This window comes from Notothenia rossii (assembly GCF_949606895.1).
Source record: "Notothenia rossii genome assembly, chromosome: 8".
Lineage (NCBI taxonomy): Eukaryota > Metazoa > Chordata > Actinopteri > Perciformes > Nototheniidae > Notothenia > Notothenia rossii.
Genome location: NC_136906.1, coordinates 25,733,257 through 25,755,764, shown reverse-complemented (window position 1 = coordinate 25,755,764; position 22,508 = coordinate 25,733,257). Strand labels below are relative to the sequence as shown.

Sequence of the window (22,508 nt, the reverse complement as noted above, 5' to 3'; positions counted from 1 at the left end):
ATAAAGTATTTTGACATCATTTTACTGCTACTAACAACTCAGTTTTATCTGCATATTTATAAGATAAGGGACAAATCTGTTTAGCAGACCCCAGGTGTCGCTTCCTCTGTGGGTCCCAAACCCCATTGGGAACCACTGCACTAGAACACCAAATGTGGATTTATCCACTTTTAAATAGACCCTTACTGTGGGCGAAACTTCTGAAAACAATTGGAGTCAGGACTCAGAGACACGAGGAGAGCTGAAGCTTTGATGGCAAACAGTGATGGTTTATTTGGAGCTTCGGCCGGAGAATTCTCAAGACATGTCACGGGCCACGGTTTGACCAGACGGTTGAGATGCCACAATCAATTCTGAAGAACTTCTGTAGTTCCAGGTTTTAACTAGTTCAGAGTGTAATAATCAACATTCTTCATCAGCGAGACTAAACAAACATGGACCCTGAATCTAACTAGAGCTGTCGTCCATAGAAAATAATGTGCACCAGGGAACCTACGTTCCTGAGAAAAGAAGGGCTTCTAGATGTCCCTGAACAATAAACTACCTCATGTCAGCTTGTGCTCGGTCATAAGCTGGCAACAACAATGTGCCCAAGCTGCCCCTCCTTAAGAGAGATAGCAGCAATACCCAAGGCCGTAGAACTATGCCATGGGAAAAGAGACAGTAAAGAGAGAAAATGATGAACTGGGTCAAAGGTTAAATACCTAAGCAAATTATTCCCCAACACTTACAAATGCACTTATGCCATTTTAAAGATTTACATTATCAGGGGTCTATTTTAAAAAGTAATGAAGGAGATACAAAGACATTTGTTGATTTTGGGTTTGTTAATGGGATTTGTTGACTGGATACAAAAATAGAGACTTGATTTGTTTTTTGGATTTCTCAATGTGCCGAGTTTGAAAAGCTATTTTAATCTTCCTTATAAAACATTTGCCAACACTTCATATCTGCAATGCAGAGCAGCCAGAGCCGGCGGTGCAGAAGTCATCAATACAGCCGGTCAATAACACTCAGCTAATTATTTTCTGAGGCATCAGAGTTAGCGTCAGACAGCATGTGACTCCGGATACTGGTTAGAAATAACTTGCAAACAGAAGCCCATTGAGGACTAATGACTTAATAGAGTCTGTAGGAAATGGGTCATTCCTTTGACTTTCTGTAAACTCGGCTAAACTTCCTGTACCACTCTGAACTGAGCAACAGAAACACACAGATACTCATGTTTTTAATCATTTTGGGCTACAAGCTTTTCACAAGAGAAATGTTATGTATATCATTTTTTTTTATAATTAATAAACAAGGCATTAGAATCACATTAGTGTTTTAATGTTTAACTCATTAGTTAGTAGGTAGGTGTACAAGGGTTTGTAGCCAGTTTATCACCAAACACCAAAATCATTTTTTCAGGTTTTATCCATTAAAGGTTTATCAGTATAAATATATATTCTGGAAAAGAAATGACAAATGTGAAAACATCATATTTTTTATTTAGTTAAAGGTAGGGTAGGTAAGAATGGAGAAACCAGCTCGAGTGCGCTACAATTTGAAAGTACGCAGCCGAAACTTAGTTCCCAGCACTTAGTTCCCCCATGGAACTAAAGAGCAGATCGCGTTCACACCGGAATAAGTCCCTGAGGGAAGATTATGCAAATGAAACATGGATGTATAACTGGATACAGCGTGGGAGGCGGGGCCTCATTCATTCCTATGAGAGTTGCTCATTGGCGCATGAAGACAAAATGGCCCAACTTTTGAGAGAGTGAAACGCCACGAAAGTAGGCTATTCATATAATCATATAATCCGTTCTTATTGTGCATCCATGGGTAAAGGTTAAACTCATGTAGTACTGAACACGTCACATGAACGTGCAACGTTTCTTTCCCAATGTTAGTCAATGGGAAAAAGTATTTCCGGTCCCAGGGACTGATACGGAAGTGTAGTACCACCTTTTGGCCACAACGAATATTTTCCTCAGAGTCCGGCGCACTCCCTGAGGGCTTGCAATCATAGATATATATATATATATATATATATATATATATATATATATATATAAACACTAGATGGCTCAAGGGGGAGTCGCCAGCGTAGCTCATCGGCGGCCATCTTGCCACAGTCAACAACTACTGCTACAGCTGTTGTAAGGTGAGTGATCTGCACAAAAATGCTCTTAACTCGCTGAAATCTTGACTGATTTACAAACGATTTGGTTTATTATAAACGTTATTAGCATGGCTATGATACAGGAGACAACAAGATATGTTGAAAAAAAAGTTAATGATTATAAGTATGCAGTATCATCACTACATCTTTGATGTTTATAACAAACAAAACCGTTTGAAAATTGGTTGAAAATTGAGCAATCTATGGTTATTTCAAAAGTGCACCATAGACATAATGTTATGAATGAGGGAGCTGCCTGTGGCAAGATGGCCGCCATGTGGCAACGTCGGTCTCCATTGGCCAGCAGCGCGGGTGAGTCATCAAGTGTTAGATGTATTTCTTGAGTATTGACCATTTTAAGTCTTTTAAAAGTATGTGCTTTATTTATAAATGTTTTCATGGACTTTTCCTCTCTCCCCTCTCTCTCTTGACAGCCGGTCAGTTTCAGACTCATGCAGCTCGCTTTAGCTTGTTCCAGAGGTAGATAAAATAGTTAAGTGTGTTAGGTCTAACATGGAAGTGTGTGTGAGTGTTGCTCCGCCCAACGGTCCCTCACAACGGGAGGAGCTGCTGCGGTGATCACGTAGAGCTGCGTGTCTCCGTCACCTCTCTTTTTCTGCTTCACACACGTCGCCTATAGCTATTTTATTGTCTTATCAGGACCATGGATGTATAATAAGAACTGGATACAGCGTGGGAGGCGGGGCCTCATTCATTCCTATGAGAGTTGCTCATTGGCGCATGATGATAAAATGGCCCAACTTTTGAGAGAGCGAAAAGTCACAGATTACCCGGCATTCCTGAGAAGTACTCGTATGTGCGCTCATAGCGCATGTGCAACTTTAACCAAAATGTTCGCTCACATCACAGTGTGAGAAAAAGTTTTTAGAGAGTACTTGTCCATTAACAAGTGACTTTGGCAATTTACTTGTCCGAATACATTTTTCACTTGTCCGGAATGGACAAAAATTGGGGCCACTGGAATCTTCTTCTTCGCCATCGTATATACATTTCCCACGGTTTTTACGACACCGCTAACGTAAGTGAACGGTAAGATTTTACTACATCACACATAGAGTTGGGTATCCTTTGGATTTTAACGATTCCGGTTCTGCTTTTCGATTCCGGTTATTTTCGGTTCTCGATTCCGGTTCTTTGAGAGGGTAAAAATAAGTCCCATGACAAACTGGGAGAAAAATATATTCATGAAAACATTAAGTCAAATCTGTATTCCTATTTACAAATCACTTCATACTGTTGAATTTCTTACGGTTATTGAAAACAATTATATAAAAATAATCTCTGCATTGTTTAGTTAGTTCTAAGCAGTGCAGTTTGAGAATGTAGAATTGGCCCAGTCTCCTCTGGTGTTACACTGCAACCTGCCTGTGAGACAGAGTCCAACCACAAATGTCCAACACATAGGCCTAATAATAATAATAATAATAATACATTATATTTATAGCCTATAGGCCTAGCGCTTTTCTACAACTCAAAGACGCTTGCACGCTTACACATGTCCTGCAATACACATGCTGCAACTGCCCAGCTGCTCACTGTTTGTAAAAGTAAATAAATAGTATTTTCATTTCAATAACGTACTTTCTATACCCTGCTTCATAAACAATACTGACATTCCTGTGCTCCTCCGAGTCTGGGGGTCCGGGGATGTGAGGACAGCGCGAGGACACAGACAGGGAGGCTGCTTTACTTCGTAAAGGAAATGGGGGTCAATATTAACAACATAGGAGCTAAAACGCTTAATAACCTTCATTACGTGTTAGAGAAAGAACATAAGAAAGTTTGACAAAGATGAGGCTGTTAAACGGGCAGCGGATCCGCTGTGTGTAGAAAGAGAGAGAGAGAGACGCTGAGCTGCACCGTGCAGCGATCAGCTGATACGGAGCATAGAGAGAGAGAGAGAGCTGCGGTCCGCAGGGCTCGGCCTCGCCTCCTTTCCTCACAACTCTTATTAATCTCGGGACCGGACAATTGTTATTTGTTTTTGCTTCCCAACCCTGCCACCGTGCTTCACGCCCCGCCCCCGTCTAAAAGCGGCGAGATGTATTTCCTTAGGAATCGACAAGCAGAACCAAAACTAACATTTCTAAACGAACAATGGCGGACACGTACAATTTGCGAATGAGTTCTGCCTTTTGTAAACTGAATTTATCAATACTTTGTCAATAAATGAGGGTGAAAAATGTCACTTGTCCGCCGGACAAGTCAATTGAAAGATCTACTTATCCGATATTGTAAATAACACGTCCCGGACGGTGGGACGTGTGCTTTTTCGCACACTGCAATCAAGCACGTCAATTTGCGTACACGTAACAGCACCGCCCGTTCATGACAGCATGGTAATGATTTGTTATTATGATGGATTTGATATTAACGAGGCGGCAGCATAGGGCGGCAGTTAGCAGCTAGCGGCTAGCTAGTAATTATGCTAATGTAACACCAATCGTTACTTATATTACGCTGTAACAGGATCTAGTGATATCCAAGCAACCGAGCTTCATTTAGCATGAAATAATTATTGCACTGTATGTATATATGTATATATATATATATATTATATATATTATATATATACAGTGCAATAAGCTTCTTAGTGCAATAAGAAGCTACAGGGACGTTAATCTAACGTCGGTAATATTAACTTTATTTAATACAACATTTACGGTACAAGATGTAATCATACAGCCCATGTAGTATAATAATGAATTACAGCAAACATGTGCAATATATCCATTATTACAGCTCCGTGGGATGGCAGTAAGACGATATGGGTGCGTTCTTATTGTGCATCCATGGGTAAAGAGGGTACAGCATCTCTGTAAACTACGTGTATACACAAGTTATTGAGCCGTTTCCGCTCTACATCCTGAACTCCTCCCTTCGATGCAATGCACTTCCGTTTTGGCGGATTGGGTTTGTTTTGCTAGCTAGCTCCGTTGTGCCGACAAAGCACTGATATCGCAGAGACAAAGAGGATATAACAATTACAACATGAAGAAAAGTGGTTCGGGAACTACGTGTGCGGTAGTTGGTTGCAATCACTCGAGAAAGCACCTGAACGAGTGGTTAGATAGAGAGTGCTACGACCACAAACCAGCACCCAGCCATGTTGTTCATTAAATACAGATAAACACAACAAATACTGCATGCATTGTATTTTTTAATATTACATATGAATATTTTCATAGTGATGTAATTGTGTGGGCTGCTTTTATATTTTAATTTGTAATACCTGTTAGGATTAAACATGTGATCTTTCTTGTTGAAGCCATTTCTTTAGTTTCCTCTCAACAATTAATTAATTCAGTGTTATTTATGTACAGTATGAGCTTAATATGAATGATGAACTGTGTTAAAAGAAATTGTAGCACTCTAAGGAACATTATGAAATGCAATAATGCAATAACAGTGCAATAATGAAATTAAATTACATCAAACTTTATTTTCACTCAAACAGTACAGGCACATATGATATATTGCACAGCATAAAGAGATCATGTAAATTGTGCATTATGTAAACAACAGACAACTGTTGGCTCCTGTGGGCATGACCTAAATAAGGCAGTTTATTTTGGTTTTAAAATGCTGAGATATTTACTGCAGAACTGTAACCTTCCCTCAACAAAATCGTCAACAATATTCGGGAGCATGTGGGCAAAGTAGAATGTGCGCAGCCTTATGATATGCCTTCAGACTGTCCATTGCTTTTCCATCTATTGCCATGGATTGAACGAAGTAGGAGCAAATTTTGCTGTACGTTATGCTGGGCCACGTCGTCATGTTATCCTCCCAGTTTTGCACTGAATTCGGGTGGGGGAGAGTAACGCCATCTCCAGTCAAAGAAGTAGAATCGTGTTCCCAAGCTAGCATCACTGTTAGCATCGAAATCGCTGTGTTTACACCAGTGCCCGTCTGACTGTTTACACCGGTTTACACCGACAGACGCTGTGCAAAAGACTTCCGGCGGAAATGAAGTGCATTTGTGTAGGGTTATGGCGCTACCCGTGGTTTGGCGCGTAAACTTGTCTATAGTATTCACTGAATTTCACTCTCTGCCTTTAACGGCTCGTTGTAGCTCCAGCCCCCACCCTTCCTGTGAGCACAGTGTGCTCTGATTGGTCGGGACCATGCTGAACACGTAACATTAACGTGCCGGGCGGCGCGGTCCTGTGGGATAGATGCGCGTTCATAATGCAGAGGGAAATAACTCTCAGAATAACGTTATTAGCACATTTTTACAACTTGAGGAACGAATGTTTTTAAATAAGGGCTATACAAGTGTTCATACTGGGTAGTTTATTTAGTTTAAAAAAAATTATCCAACGATTTACAGACAACTCTTTCCCCATGTAAGTCAATGGGAAAAAGTGTTTCCGGGCCTGGCAACCAAACGGAAGTGTAGTACCGCGGTTTGGCCACTTCAAATATTTTCATCTGAGTCCGGCGCACTTCCTGGGGGCTTGATATCTATGCTTGAAATGAAGCCGCTGGCGTTACTTATTCTTCTTCTGCTTTGGGTTTACTGGCAGGCCGCAAACAGCTTGACGGCGTATACTGCCGCCTGAAGTCCCCGGCCGGAAGTCCCCGGAGTTGGGGACTGGCATCAGTAGAAGCCTTCCGAGTAAATGGCCAGAACGCCAACACCTCCTCATCACTCCACCGCTCCCATGTTTTTTTTTGTGTTGCCATAAGTTAGTCTCTCCGTTGGTGCGCGGGGCTAATGCTAATAATGCTAATGCCAGCAAATATAATGACGGCTTCACAAAACTTTTCAGAGTTTTACGAGGCGTGGTTTGCAATTCGCCCAGCCAATCAGAAATCTGAACTTTTTTCTCCCCAGGAAAGTACCTGCTCTCTAGCTGGAACTGAAAAGGGGGGAACAGTTCTCATGAACTAAGTTCTCTTTTTGGTGTGAACGCAAAATCCCGGGAACTATCGGAACTAAAAGGGGAAAGTACGGGGAAAAGTACTCCGGTGTGAAAGCGCCTAATGAGGGCACGAGATAAGTTTGTACAGATGGAAGGCTGACAGGCTGGTAGGCCATCCAGTTACTTTAGCCGGGCCGGCTAAAATAATTGGTCGTGCTTTTTACAGCGCCACAGCTTCCACAGATGAAATGTTGTTATGTATTTATTGTCGAAGCATTTAATGTATTCATTGCTATCGGGATGTTACGAGCATCCATGGAATATAACAAAACGTTTTTCTGAAGTGAATTACCTACCCCACCTTTAAGTTAATAAATACAGCAGAATAAAATACAAAATGTGTGTGTAAAGGTTGTTTACTCAAAACATACTTGTACCAAACTAAACATCCTGAAGATGATTTACCTTCACCTTATATTAGCAATGAAATATTTGCTGTTATCAAGAGACTCTGAGCACTGCTGCCTCCCTGTGGTTATTATTGGAGTTACACTCGACCACGCACCGACAGGTAGGAGAACAGCGGCTTTATTTCTGTATTTACCAGGGGTTTTATTGTTTCGCAAATTGCTGTAAAAAATAACTAGATTTAGTATGCTCACCTTTCGCTGAACATTTCCAAATCTGGAGGTGCACTATCATGTTCATTTAGTTGGTCCGAAAGGATCCCTCCTCTGTTGCTCTCCCTGAGGTTTCTCCCATTTTCCCCTTTAAACTGTGGGTTTTCTCCGGAAGTTTTTCCTTGTACGATGTGAGGGTGGAAGGACAGAGGGTGTCGTAGTGTCATACTGATATTATGTACAAACTTTGAAGTCCACTGAGACAAATGTAACATTTGTGATATTGGGCTATATAAATAAACATTGATTGATTGAAATAGGCCTACCTGCTGAAAATGTTTCGTTCCTCATTACGAATAAACGTCTACGATTTTCTGTAGTAAAACAATCCGACCAGAGGAATTTTCCCTAAACACAGCAGATATATTTTCACTTAGCATGGCAGCTACAGGTGTAAGTAATCAACAAGGCCCCGTTCCGTTTAGCTGTACTAGTCAACCAGCACGAGTAGGTTACTGTGCGGTCTAAAACAGTTTATTTTGTCATGTGACCAATTGACTCCAATTTCATATCAGATATTGTATTTGGACTTTAGGACTCTTTTTTATTATATATGAATATTGTTATTTAAAATTCAGCTGTTTTTCTATTAGTTTTCTTTTTTTTAATGGCTTCCATGTCAGTGACTCTCAATCCATAACAGATTGTATTGGTAAACTGGACAATACGACACACCTCAATAGTTTTAATGTCATTTAACCCAATGACCTCAAATTAATGCTGCATTGTATTACTACACTAGACAAGTATGACACATCTCTTTATTGCATATTAACCCTTTTTTTAATACTCTACAAATAATGTTACGAACATTCTTTACAGAAACGTGTTGTGTGGTGATGTTTCAGATTTGTTTTCAATAGTATAAATACAAAATAGGTGTTGTTGACTTTTAGAATGGGATAATAATGGAACATTTTGCCAATTTCCCCTAAGAAATGTATGCCTGTGTTGGTTCAAGTTTGTATCCTCTTGGTCGAATGCACTTATTGTAAGTCGCTTTGGATAAAAGCGTCAGCTAAATGCAATGTTGGTTGTGTCAAACAGTCCCATTTGTTGTTGATTGCATTTTATCAAAGGAAATAAAACAAGTATACAAAATAAATAACAAATGTTGATTACAAGCTATATACTTACAAATTAAGTATTTAAAAAATGCATCGTAAAAAAAGTCAATAAGGAAAAGAAGATTTTAGAATTTAAAAGAAAGGTATAACCTGTTTGTACTCAGGAAAAGAAGGAATCAGGACACTTGCCATTTTTTATACATATTTTAAGAAAATACTGACAGATGCTAGCAATGACTATATACACAAGGGTGTTCATAACAGCAGGTTATTTTGCCATTTACAGATAAAAACAGATCGATATGACGGACGTCACTGGCTCGGCTTCTCACTTCTTGGACAGCTTGGCTTGTTTATTTTTTGGGGGCGCCCACTTCAAACACATAGTGTCAACTGTGGAAGAGACAACACACAAAAGAGAAACATTTTCATAAGACACAAAGCTAGGAAGAAACCATCCATCTTTTTCTTGTTTTAAACCCTAAAAAACTAAAAATGTTGATATTATTGTTTCAGTCAGAATGAAGGTTGAATTAAGAGAATAAAATAATTGCAATGCCTAATATGAAATGTCTGGACCTACCTGTGATTGGTGGTTTTTTGTACTGGGCGCTTTTCAGGTGCTCCTCTACCAGTTTGGGCGTCACACAGATAACGTGCTGACCTTTCCAGTATTTCACCATATTGAGCGACTGCAGCGTGCTGATGATGTCACTCTGCGTGATGCTGGTCATCTGGCTGAGGGACAAGGAGAGGGAAGAGGGTCTGATATTAGCATCAAAATCAGATAAGAAAAATGGCTTGGTGTCTGATGGTAATGGGTCTTGTTATCGTACAGTATTACACGGCTTAGTTGAAAGGTTGATTGCCATTGGCTTATTTTTGACATTGTACAGTATGCCCTTGCTGTACAGCAGACCACTGTTAATAACAATCTAATCATAGGACTAAGTCTAATCCTATCAGTGAATTTTGGAATATATCGTGAATATTCCGATTTTTTGAAAGCACAAAACTTTGAATACATGCTTGAACTGTCCCCAGTAAAGACAAAATGTTTTGAAGAAAAAGCAAGACACGTTAAATGAGAGAAAGAGCTGGACAACAGAAAAATCAGCAGGAGACAGACAGGAAGTAAACACTAACTGGAACACCATAATACTCTGGCAGTGTTTAAAGACTGATTAATGGAAAGGAAAATGTGAACAGACTGACAGAAACAGGGCAAAAAACGTAGTCAGTGCTGCAGTTGTTTCATGAATCTGTTCAATATTCTACTTGAGAAAAACAGATATGACTATCTACCTGAGGTCCTTGATGGACAGCGTTCCTCTGAAGTCCCGCAGGATCTCCAGCAGGACCCAGGACCAGTAACTCCTGTAGCTCAGCTTCCCCAGGTCAGACAGAGGCTTCTCTGGAGAACCCACTGCACTCTCCAGCTTAGAAAGTTCATAACCTGCACACACAGCAGCAAAAACTCAGTGTTAAGACAAGAAATTGGGTTTTGTGACAGTGCGCTGGTTTTTGTTTTTGGCTGCGATCATTAACAAAGAAAATATTAAATTGAAGGTAAACTACATATATCATTTTAGGCAGTGTATAGGCTAATCTATAATGAAAAGACCTAATTAATTGAGTTTTTTAAATAATATGTTCCATCATTAGCTGTTCAAAAACATATTAGCTGCAGTCATGGTCTCTCACTTACTGAAGGCTATGAGGAACTTCCCGTAGCCTCTGCGTTGGTATGGCGGCAGTGTGAGAATACACGCCACATTATTCCCATCTGGAGACTCTTTCTCCTGGAAAGACAAAAAGGCAAACAGTTGTTAATTATTTAGTGCTAACAGCATTCCAACTAACTGTTCTTCTACGCACGAAAAGTTTATTATTATTCCGCTGGTATTTTGCTGCGCTTCTCCTCCCGCATTGAACATCACAGAAACTCCGTTCAAACATCAAAACGTTCAGCTCGGTCGGGAATCGATGGCTATTACTTTTTTCATTCATAACTTTCATAATTCCAGAGATACATCCCATAATACATCACATTTTTAACATTGAAGTCAATGGAGAAAATCTTCAGACTTCAACAAATCTTCATGCAATTCAACTGCTAACTGTTCATTCATACTTTCACTCAGACACCTCATTCCAACTTTAAAATGTTACACATCTTTCTGACATTATTCGTGTAAAACAACTTTTAAATCTGATTCTTACTTTTAGAGATATTAAACATTGTTCAGACCTTGTTTTCTTCACATTTTAACATTAACTAGAGTATGTGATGTCATAGCTAGAGTGGAGGAGAGCTTGAAATTTGCATTCTTATTTTTTTTTTAAACTGCCATAATTTCCAAACCCGACATTCCTGAGACATAATTTATCATGAAAAACGTAGGAAAACATCTCGTAGCTTGAAAAATGACAAATAATTAGGCAAAAATAATTAAACAAATTGCTTTTTGAGGGCATGAAGTGACAAAAAGGTTCAACATTCCTCCATTAAACCCCATTGTAATTTCAGGCAGATATTTCCTCACGGCAGCAGCCGCACACCTTTAGTTAAACTGCCAAAAAGGCCACATTATTAACCCGAAACTACACAAAAATTACACTTCAGATACTCAACTTCCTTGACCTGCTTCACGTTTTGAAATTTCAAAGATATTTGTTACGGTTCTTCCACAGAACGTTCACATGTAAGAGGTTTATCTCTCATTCAGAACAATGAAGCCTTTGATCTCTACATAGCTCGTTAGCTCAACTATGAACACCTGTGTAATGGAACACGATGATGTCATCACTCCAACTGACATGCTCAAAGCAGCAGACTTCAGATAGCAGTGTGCAAACAGTCCAGCTGTGAAGACATCTACGGGACAGTTTTGAGATTTCTTCAAATGCCGTTGCCATGGCAACACAATGCTCGCCTGGAAACACAGTTTTCTCATAACTTCAGTGAAAATACTCCAAACAGCCTAGAACTTCACAGGTTTGGTAACGATGCAGTCATCAATGCATCTAATCGTAGTATGGGGTGTCATCAAATGCCGTTGCCATGGCAACGGACCACTCGCCATGAAACACGATGTGGCTGTAAGTCCCATCGACACGGTCCAATCGTCCCCCAATCTTCACTTGTATATCACCGGTCCATGCCTCAACAGCTCTACGCCACTTCTGAGATCTCACCATATGCCGTTCCCATGGAAACGCATCCCCCGCCATAAAACATGATGTCGCTATAACTCCTATGAAAATATTCAAAAAGTGCTCAAGCTTCACATGTGTGCTAACAGTCCAGTCGTGAAGACATCTACGGGACAGTTTTCAGATTTCTTCAAATGCCGTTGCCATGGCAACACAATGCTCGCCATGAAACACGGCTTTCTCATAACTTCAGTGAAACTGCTTCAAACGCCCCAAAACTTCACAGGTTTGGTAATGATGCAGCCATCAACGCATCTAAGCGTATGATGGGGTTTCGTCAAATGCCGTTGCCATAGCGACAGATCATTCGCCATCAAGTTAGTTCACAAGTTTGCAGTTCAAATATTCTGCTGCTTTTCCAAGCCTTTTTACTTTCTTTTCTTCTCTCATCACACATTCAAGCCCCCTGTGTTCATGTATCATTTCAATTTAAATTCTTCACTTTCTTCTTACACATTACAATTCAGCATAGCAGTTTAACGTCAGGTTTTCAGCATAAAGCATTCCCACTAGCAATTTCTTCAGGAATTGCATTCTCTAGTTTCAGTATGAGAGGCTCCCCACCACTATTGTTAGTCAAACATTGAGATTTACACACTTTTAAAAATGTTTTATAAGTAGAGAAATGCATGCAACACTGCCACAGAGATACATACATTGCCTATTATTAAGAAACATGGTATATAAACATAACTGTGGCTAACAAATAAAACTCCACATGTTGCATACAAGCGAAATCGGACACCGAAAAAATAAAATAAAACGTACTTTGGAGAAGTAGCCGACGATGTGCGCTCCCTGTTTGTTGACTTCAGTGAGAATGTAGAAGATGAAGGGCTCTACGTCAAAATAAAGCGTCTTGTGGTCGAGGAATAGTTTAGCTAGAAGACAAAGATTTTGACAGTAGATCTGCAAACAGAGACCAACAATGAATCATACGATGATCAACACCATCACAAAAAAAAGTATTTCTTACAGAATTAACTGATTCCTAAAATAATTTTTTGTAAATAAATAAAATAAATGTTTTATTCCACGAGAAACACAGAATTGCACAGAGACCATTATTAAGCATTAAGTAGTAATTAATATTCAGGGGTTGCTAAAGCCTCCAGGTGGACTCACCTTGTGGTCCCGCCCATCTACTTCATACACCGATATGTTGCTTCTTCTGTAGATTTCTTTGCCTGAAGGCTGCTTCCACTGACAATGGGACTGAGGAGACAAAGTCATAAAGTTCAAACCTCTTGCAGTCAGGTCGTCACTTAATCACAGCTATTTTTAACCATGGTAGAAAACATTATGAAATGTTGCTTTCACAGGTGGGAAAACGTGTGTCACAAAGAAAAGCACCTTTTCCGTTTTTTTTCAGTTTTAGTTAAAATTCAAGACATTCTGCAGCACATTTACTATGACTGTTCATTTAGAAGAAAAATACATTTTATTTCAAAAGTTATATCTCTATCCTTAAGACTTGGATAGAGGAAATTGGAGCAACAGATACATTGGCAAGTACAATATTCCCGACTATTTCAAAGATGGGGCTTTTGTTTGCAAAAAATCAACCATTCCCAGCATCATAAAGCGAGGGGTAAGCTGCACTTACAAGGTGATGTCTGAAGGTCTTTTCGAACTTCATGTATTTAAGGCAATACTCGCAGATCCACAGCTTGGGCTGCTTGCCGTAGTCCTCTGGAAACGGCGAAAAGTACCAGGCGTCAATCTCAAAGTTTCCTATCTGGATCTTATCCACATATTTCACTTTGGTGATCTGAGGGAGAGACATGCCATTGAGTACAGCGAGGAACAATAACTTAAATCACAAACAACAATAAATACACAAGCTAAATTATGTAAATAATGTAGAGAAGGAGACCAAGGTTATTTGCTTACTGTATTTCCAGTCTTTAATAACAGAAACTTACCGCCTCATGCTCCTTCTCAAGCGCAGCTGTTGTTGGGTCCATCTCAGCGTACGTCTGCAAAGAAATCACTATTAGATACATATCTACCATTTAGAAAAGTAGCATGAAATCTAACAGACATAACGGAAAACACCCGTACCTTCTGTACATGGTTGATCTCATCATGCTTGCGCTTCTGGTTGCGAGTGATTTTCCTTTCAGGCTGTTCACCCAAATCCCCAATGGCTCCGATCTCTGTGCTCTTCCTCACTGCATCCTTCACCTGCTTGGTGAGTGCCAGGCGGCCCTTTAGCACCCATTCATCTAGCCGTCTGTTGACTGCATGCCAAATAAAAGATCATCATGGTCATTGTCAGAGTAGTGGTTAGGGGGAGAAAGTGGGTATGGTCAAATAAAAAAAGGGTATACAAAGAAAGCAAAATGACAATAGAGCATTAGCAAATAAACATTGATGATGTAGATGTTAAGGTGTTAAATGTGCATTCATGATTATCACTATCATTTGTTCATGTACTTACATCCTACATAGTGGACATAGAACTCCTCCCTTCCCTCCTGTTCATTCAGTCGGGACTGAATAACCTCTGCTGTATCTGGAAAGTGAGAAAGATCGAATGAGACTGGTGTCAGGTACAAATAATAAGCTTTGCAACTGCTGAATGTCACGACTCGCCAAACTCCATTCATTTGTCTGCGACGTGACTCGTTTTTTTGCATACCCACTTATTGCTATCTCAAATGATAAAAAATGACATGTTATGTGTTGGTCTATAATACAATTCGGCAATCTCATAATCACTGAAACGTTATTCTATTTAATCCATTAGAGATACAATTTGATTAGCACGCCAGCTGTTTGCACTGTTATGTTTTTATAACCCATCCCGAATGTTGCAGAAAGATATACAAATATCACAGTAACGTCTGACTGTCACGAGAATCAATAAGACTTTGCGCAACATTTCAATTTAATTTGGTGTGAATTTGGCCTAAAACACAAGCAGAGTGCACGCTTCTAACGTTAACCCACTAACTGAAACAGAGACATCACTCACGCCACGTCTTGTCGGCTCGTTGACATAAATACGTTTCTCCAATCTCGACCGACACCTCCTGCTCCCTGCCGCAGCAGAACACCCCACCACCTTCCGGGGTGTAGTGAATACTCGATCCCCCGGCTTCTCTCAGACGGCCAATGGCCTCCGCCTCATCATCCTCCCCGCCACTGCCGTTTGAAGAGCACGCAGCCGGGATAAGACTGTCCATTTCACCCCGCTCACTCTCCATATGACTAGAATCCATGTCTACATCCATTACAGGCTCTGAGTCCGTGTTATTCGTGTAACTTTTGATAAAGTCGGTCCCGCCAGTCATAACCTTAGCCGTTTTGAAAACAACAACACGCCTCTGCGATCCTGCGCAGAGTATTCTCAGAGGCTGGTCTACAACAAAAAAAAACAACTGCCAAGATGGCGTCGGTGGGAGCTTCATCATTACGTAGTTCAGTTTCCGCCTCTCCCAAACAACTACATCTCCCATGAGTCTTATATTGAACCTGAAGTGAAAACACTAATCTCACAGTGTTAAAATACACCAGTACAAGTGAAAGTATTCCATTCAGTATTTAAGAGTAACTGTAAGTAATCAGTTAAATTACGGAAAAGTATTTAGCCTATTGCCCAGTGATATGTAGTTAACGTACTTAAAAGTTAAAGTATTAGTTATGCAGCAAAATGTGCCCCGTCAGTGCTTTAATTATATTTTTTGTGTTTCTCCATTAATATTACAGCATGCATTGCATTCCAAAGTTGTACGTCTTTTAACTGCTTTATAAAATGTTGGGAAGTTTAATCTGCAGAAATTCATCTTGTATTCTATGAAATCCTCATGTTTGTATTTTTGTCACTTTGTTTTTTTCAGGAAAATAGTTCCTTTAAAACAAGAAACCCATTCTTCATGGGGGTATTTCTAGCCCAGTCAGTCTATAAAACACATTTTATTCCTGCATTAAAAATGTACTCAGGTGACAGTACTGCAGTGTTTTCATCAAATGTACTTTGTAACTAACTAACTAACAATGCTTGGTTATTATATCCGACAACTCCACCTTTTATTTTGCAGAAGACCCAGGTGGAGCTAATTTAGCCATTTTACTTAGTGTTGGTTGGTTTTATTTTATTTAACATGTATTTGAATGTTCACCTCCAGAAACAACAGTAACTTGAGGTATAAACCAGGCACTGTATGTACCATAGGATCATATTTCCTGCAACAATACAGTTACCTGAATTTGCAATATTATTGTCAATCAAACAATATATTAAGCAGCAAATGTCTGTGTAACTGAACTAACCCTTCATCAAAAAAAGGACAGGGAACACAGATGCAATGTGACACACAGAACATTTAATCTGCAGTTCTTTCAAGTCATATAGCACCACAACGAAAAGCAACAACCATCTGTATCTGATATTAGTGTGCATGTCAGTACAAACCATAGAGCGGGTTAACGGCAATGTACGGGAGGAAAGGAAACTAAGCTGAAAGTCGTTTCTGGTGCAGGGCTTTAATTTACGCAGACTGAAAATGGAGGCACACGCACATTTGTTCACTGGCCCTCCTGTTGCCCTTTGTCATAGAACCTCCTCCCTCGCCCTCTCTCTCTCTACCACATTGTGCTGGAAGCCCCTGACGTGACCCCGGCGGGGCCCCCCACCTCTGTCGTGCAGGTTGTTGGGCCCTCCCCTGCTTCTTGAAGCCCGCCCGTCCCACTGGTAGCGCCCGGTGGTTGGGTCCGAGTCCCCCCAGTGAGGAGCCCTTCTCCTTCCACGGTGACCCCGCCCGCCTGCAGCTTCTTTTGGGCATTCAGTGTCCAAGGCTGCCTGGTACAGTGGGGGACCCTCCCCAGACATCGGGGTCTCTACCGGGACCACCCTGCCTGTCTTAGACTGACAGAATTCTGCATTCTCTTGCATTTGTTGGTTACCCTGAGCTTTAATCAGCCCCTCGTGGCAGGACAGAGACAGTTTGTGCAGGTGCTCCGTGACGGGGGCCGCTCTCCGGTGATGTTGCGGTCGGAACCGGCCTCCTCTCCTCGGCCCCCGCCTCGGAGCCTGAGCGCCCCTGCAGTGGGAGAGTCCAGGAACAGAGTGGTCCGCTCTGAAACCAGTTTCGTAAGAGGGAACCTTTGAAGCAGAGGGTGCCGGGGGGGCGGGGGAGGCGTCTGGGTCGAGGTTTTCGTTTTCAGCAGCAGGTGGAGCCTGTGGGAGTTTACAGGCGTCATGTTAATCTTTTTGTATAAAAGGATGCATATGGGAGCAGTGCTGTGCAAAGGTTTTTTTCACTTTTTAGTTTTAAGAGTTAACTGATATATTCGTATCTGACTCTAAAAAAACATCAAACAGAACATTTCCTAAATTATCAGTGTTCCCCTAATGATAGTAGCCTGAAGTTTCTATGTTTAGACAGCAGCTCAAAATGTATTTTTTTAGGCATAGAACTCAAATGTACACCGGGCAAGATGTCCTCAAATAATAAATTTCAACTAAATAAAGTCACTTAAAGGTCATGGCCATTTCTACTGATCATAATTCCATTGTTGAGGTATACTAAAATAAATGTATATTGTGCAATTTTCCAAAATCACATTGGTTTCTCATACAGCATCTCTGTATAGTATGTGTATTCACTCTCTGTCCTAAACGGCTTGTTGGAGCTCCTGCCCCCCCCTCCCTGTGAGCCCAGTGGCCGTCTGCGAGACACCGCGGAATTCAGCCTGGGCACACACACACAGCCGCAGCCTGGCTGGGAGTTTGTGTGTGTGCCCAGGCTGAGTTCCGCGGTGTCTCGCTGTCTCGCCGACCCCACACCAGTGAGCCAGCTCACAGTGTCCCGCTCCTCGCAGCAGCGAGCCTCGCAACGTCCCGCCGAGTGTGTGTGTGTGTGACGGAGTCCGCGGATTGGTCCAAACGTAAGGGCTCTGCGGACGTTACGTCACTATACCCAAAATACGTCACTGTACCCAAGAAGTAAACAATGGAAAAAGAGAAATCTCCAACGAGGCCTTCTGGGGCAGCATAGACAGGTCTTTTCTGTGTTAGAGTTTTACTCGCTACAGGGTGTAACTTTAAGTTGAAGTTATGTAACAGAAATACGTTTCCCCTTAAAAAGTATGTATGATGAAATCTTCAACATAGCATAATGGATACTTTGTTTCTTTTTTTATATATGATAATAATAATAATAACAACAATAATACATAAGATTGGTATAGCGTTGTTCCTAATGCTCAAAGACGCTTTACATAAAATCAGAACAGAAAAACAGAATCTAAAATCCGAATCGAGCATATATTTGTTTAATTATCCCTATTTCTTTCTTTCAGTTTTTAGTACTTTATCAATTTTTTTCTGTATAAATAGTAACAATATCACTTTTTTTCTACGAGTTGAGATTTTTTTGAAACACAATATTTTGTATTTTCTAGAAATGGTTACTGAGGAAAACAATACATTCTAAACGTGTGTGATGTATAAGAGCAGAACACTGCAACCTGTATCTGAACCCAGAAATCCAAATACGTCAGATGCAATTAAGAGAAGCAATCATGGAACATTTTAATGTGACGTGTTTTATGAGCTGCAGCCGGTCTAAATGTGTGGCCATATCATTTCAGATTCATTCTCACCTCGTTGGTATGGATGAGAAATCGATTTGATTCCACCTCCGGGTCAATGATCCCCCCTTTAGACCGCTGCCTCTCCAGAAGCTTCTGCAGCTTGCACCACTTCTGCTGAAATGTTGAACCAATCACCACTTCGTCCAGCTGAGTGAGAAAAACCAAAGACTTTCAATGGTTATTACTGACTTTGGAAACGACTTCCAAAGTGGTGAGATTGTGAAATTAAGCTATGAGCCGCAATAATGAACTATTTAACAATGATGAACTATTTAACAATGATGCAACATAAAATAATAAATATCCCCATCGATACAAGTACATAAGGTGCACTATGTTACCTCGGGCAGCTGGGGTGCAGGCGAGGACAGAAGCTGGTCCACGTCATACGACAGCGGCTCTCTACACACTGGACACACCACAGTCAGCTCCTGTGAGGGGAGTCAGAAAATGAAATCACGTATAAAAGAGAGACACAACAAGGTTTGTTTGGACGGAGCTCCTCTCACCTGACGCTGGGTGTGGTCCCGGGTCTTGTCCTCCTCTAACTCGCGCTCCCTCTGCTGGAGCTCCCTCTCTGCGTGGCTGGCGTAGCGGCCGAGGCAGTGGGAGTGGAAGTAGTGGTAGCAGCTCGTCTTGGAGAACGTCTCTCCCTCCTGGAGACATCCAGTGCACATAGACAAATTAAATGGGTTTGCAGAGGCAGATTTTAGGAACATTTCTGCTTACAAGAAGTTGCTTAAGAAATATACTTTCCTTTTCAACATTTCTAATTGAATTCTTTTGTATTTATTTAAATAAAACAAAAGAAGGAAATTCATCCATATTCCAATAACTAAAATGAATTATAGTAATAGACAAAATGTTATAGGGATTGATGTTGTTGATGATGATGATGATGTACCTTAAAGCCATAGAGGCAAATGACACAGTTTCCATGAGGAATATTGCTTTCAGTCAGGATTTCTTTAGCTTTCTATAGGAGGAAAAAAAAGGAGAAAAGTTAGAAACTTGACTTCAAGCAGCAGTACTTCGCACTATTACCATTATGTATGAATTAAATAAAAAGCACTATATATAGTGACCTCAATGAGCTGATACAGCACGGGTGAACCCAGACAGGACTGAGCCTCCAACTGAAGACACTTTTGGACACTAAAAGAAAAGGTGGCACATGATTACAGAGTTTTACACTCCAAAAGAAACATTTCCGAGCAGAAAGTAGTGATAAAAAAGAGTTCAATCACACTTTATTACCTACTGATCTTGTCATCAGAAAGCCCCCGAGGGTTACGAATGGATATTGCTGGAGAAGACGAGGGATACTAAGCACACAAAACAGGGAAGAGAGTCAAAATGTAATTATGTCCATCAGTGTGTTGAGCTTTACAGGTGGTGTTATAGCACGATGGCAGCATTCCATATTGCATACCTTTTCTATTAGTATATACTGCTACTGCCCTAAAAAGTATGTACGGTTGCAGGCAGTATGCATACAAACGGGACTACACCCTGAGTTCCAATACCCAGACATACTACAACAAAAATGTAGTATTTCCCAATAAATAGTATGTCAAATGTAGTATGCCAAAAATACCTGGATGTCCTACAGCATCAGGTCCCTTATGAAAAAGCTCAAAGTTCAAGGTGCAATGTTAGGACTAAGCACTATGTCCGAATTGCATGCATGCATATCAGAATAAAAAATCTGATATTTGTCACTTTTATTTTATTTGTCAGCGTGGCAACTAAATAGTATACTGGTATATTTTGGAACGCAGGACCGTGGTGTTTTCAGTTGATTGTATCCTTACAGGTACATAGCAGACACCTTATTAATGTGAGTCATGGAGAGAAATGTGAGCAGTGTTGTATCAATAAACCTCATCACAACACAGAGACTGACATACACACTCAAAGTCCAGTAGCAGGATAAGATCATAAAATATGTACCTGCTGATCCAGGGTCAGAGTCAGGGTGAGGCGGACAAACTGTGAGACAGAGTCCTCTGCTGTGGACGGGTACAGGACCAGGCTCACCTCCCAGCACCTGCAGGACACAGCTGCAGCTTCAACAACACTCTCTAAACATAGATAAACTCGGAAGCCAAAAAGGCAGCAATCATTATGCAGAATGGCCCAATTAAGGACGAGACACTTGATATGATGTAATAATGTGCATTTTAATGTAACTAGAAACTAAAGTTATCCAGTAGTGTAGTATAACCTTTCATAAAATGGGAATACTCATGTATAAGTACTTCAAAATCTGTACTTGATTACAGTTCTTGAGTAAATAAACTTGCACTACTGTCTCGTACTGCAAATCACTAACAACATGCCTTAAAGCTAAAGCTTATGAAGCAGCATGATGTCATTTTAACTCATTTTTGTCTCACCCTTCTTCTTTCCTGTTGACCAGCAGTTCATCCAGATAGATGGACTGCAGCACCTCGATTTCAGACAAAACACTGCGGAGAAGAGAAATATAATGTTTAACTTACATTGATGACATTCTGTCCTGTTTTATAACAGGTTGACACATTATGCTAGCGTTAGCTGGTTGCTAGTTAACCATATAGCCACAGCAGAACTGCTACATTCCCTCTGATGTTAAACCGTCACTAAATAAATAAACCGGATATCAATTATATTGAATGTCATGAAATGTGTTTGATGGTAAAAAGAGGAAATACATGCTGTAAACTAACTCACTCGCACTCGGCTGCCATGATGAGGTTTGTCGCTGTTTGAGCTAGCTGCAGCTGCTAAAACCTTGATATAGCACACGGTTCTTTCAAAACAAAAGTGTCACGGCAAGAATTATCGTTAGCTCTAGTTAACGTTTTAAATAAATCACGTCACTAGACATTTACTGGATCATTTTAGGTCTGATTTAAAAGTAACATTCCCATTTATGAAGGGAAAGGGTGAATCATACTTGGGCCTAGAATTATAAAACTTGTATTTTGAATGCGTTTACCGGAAGTACCAGCATGTTGTTATGACCGACTCGATGTCAAGTGACCATGGAAGGGCATTGCCCTCTAGTGGGCACAGTAAGAACTGCATAATATAAATAATAGCAATATTGATAATAATTATAATGAGTCATACACTGAACAAAAATATAAATGCAACACTTTTGTTTTTGCTCCCATTTTTCATGAGATGAACTCAAAGATCTAAAACATTTTCTATATACACAAAATAACAATTTCTCTCAAATATTGTTCACAAATCTGAAAAAATCTGTGATAGTGAGCACTTCTCCTTTGCCGAGATAATCCATCCCACCATATCAAGATGCTGATTAGACAGCATGATTATTGCACAGGTGTGCCTTAGGCTGGCCACAATAGACAAGTTTACGCGCCAAACCACGGGTAGCGCCATAACCCTACACAAATGCACTTCATTTCCGCAGGAAGTCTTTTGCACAGCGTCTGTCGGTGTAAACCGGTGTAAACAGTCAGACGGGCACTGGTGTAAACACAGCGATTTCGATGCTAACAGTGATGCTAGCTTGGGAACACGATTCTACTTCTTTGACTGGAGATGGCGTTACTCTCCCCCACCCGAATTCAGTGCAAAACTGGGAGGATAACATGACGACGTGGCCCAGCATAACGTACAGCAAAATTTGCTCCTACTTCGTTCAATCCATGGCAATAGATGGAAAAGCAATGGACAGTCTGAAGGCATATCATAAGGCTGCGCACATTCTACTTTGCCCACATGCTCCCGAAAATTGTTGACGATTTTGTTGAGGGAAGGTTACAGTTCTGCAGTAAATATCTCAGCATTTTAAAACCAAAATAAACTGCCTTATTTAGGTCATGCCCACAGGAGCCAACAGTTGTCTGTTGTTTACATAATGCACAAT

At 40.6% G+C, this 22,508-nt stretch overlaps 2 protein-coding genes across 2 annotated transcripts; both read right to left on the bottom strand.

Moving 5' to 3' along the window:
* Window positions 1-8,992: 8,992 nt before the first annotated feature.
* On the bottom strand, window positions 8,993-15,444 carry kat8 (K(lysine) acetyltransferase 8). Its single transcript, XM_079643646.1, has 11 exons — window positions 15,000-15,444; window positions 14,463-14,537; window positions 14,084-14,262; window positions 13,945-13,998; window positions 13,626-13,790; window positions 13,145-13,234; window positions 12,788-12,928; window positions 10,512-10,605; window positions 10,109-10,259; window positions 9,387-9,541; window positions 8,993-9,196 (listed from the first exon to the last, which is right to left on the bottom strand). The coding sequence occupies exons 1-11, from the start codon at window positions 15,436-15,438 to the stop codon at window positions 9,132-9,134; spliced, it is 1,608 nt and encodes a 535-aa protein (XP_079499772.1). The 5' UTR covers window positions 15,439-15,444; the 3' UTR covers window positions 8,993-9,131.
* Window positions 15,445-16,330: 886 nt separating this feature from the next.
* Window positions 16,331-21,617, bottom strand: rnf25 (ring finger protein 25). The gene is made up of 10 exons (XM_079643647.1): window positions 21,338-21,617; window positions 21,022-21,093; window positions 20,576-20,672; window positions 19,880-19,947; window positions 19,708-19,777; window positions 19,527-19,598; window positions 19,132-19,278; window positions 18,964-19,053; window positions 18,632-18,769; window positions 16,331-17,204 (listed from the first exon to the last, which is right to left on the bottom strand). The coding sequence occupies exons 1-10, from the start codon at window positions 21,352-21,354 to the stop codon at window positions 16,578-16,580; spliced, it is 1,398 nt and encodes a 465-aa protein (XP_079499773.1). The 5' UTR covers window positions 21,355-21,617; the 3' UTR covers window positions 16,331-16,577.
* Window positions 21,618-22,508: the final 891 nt, after the last annotated feature.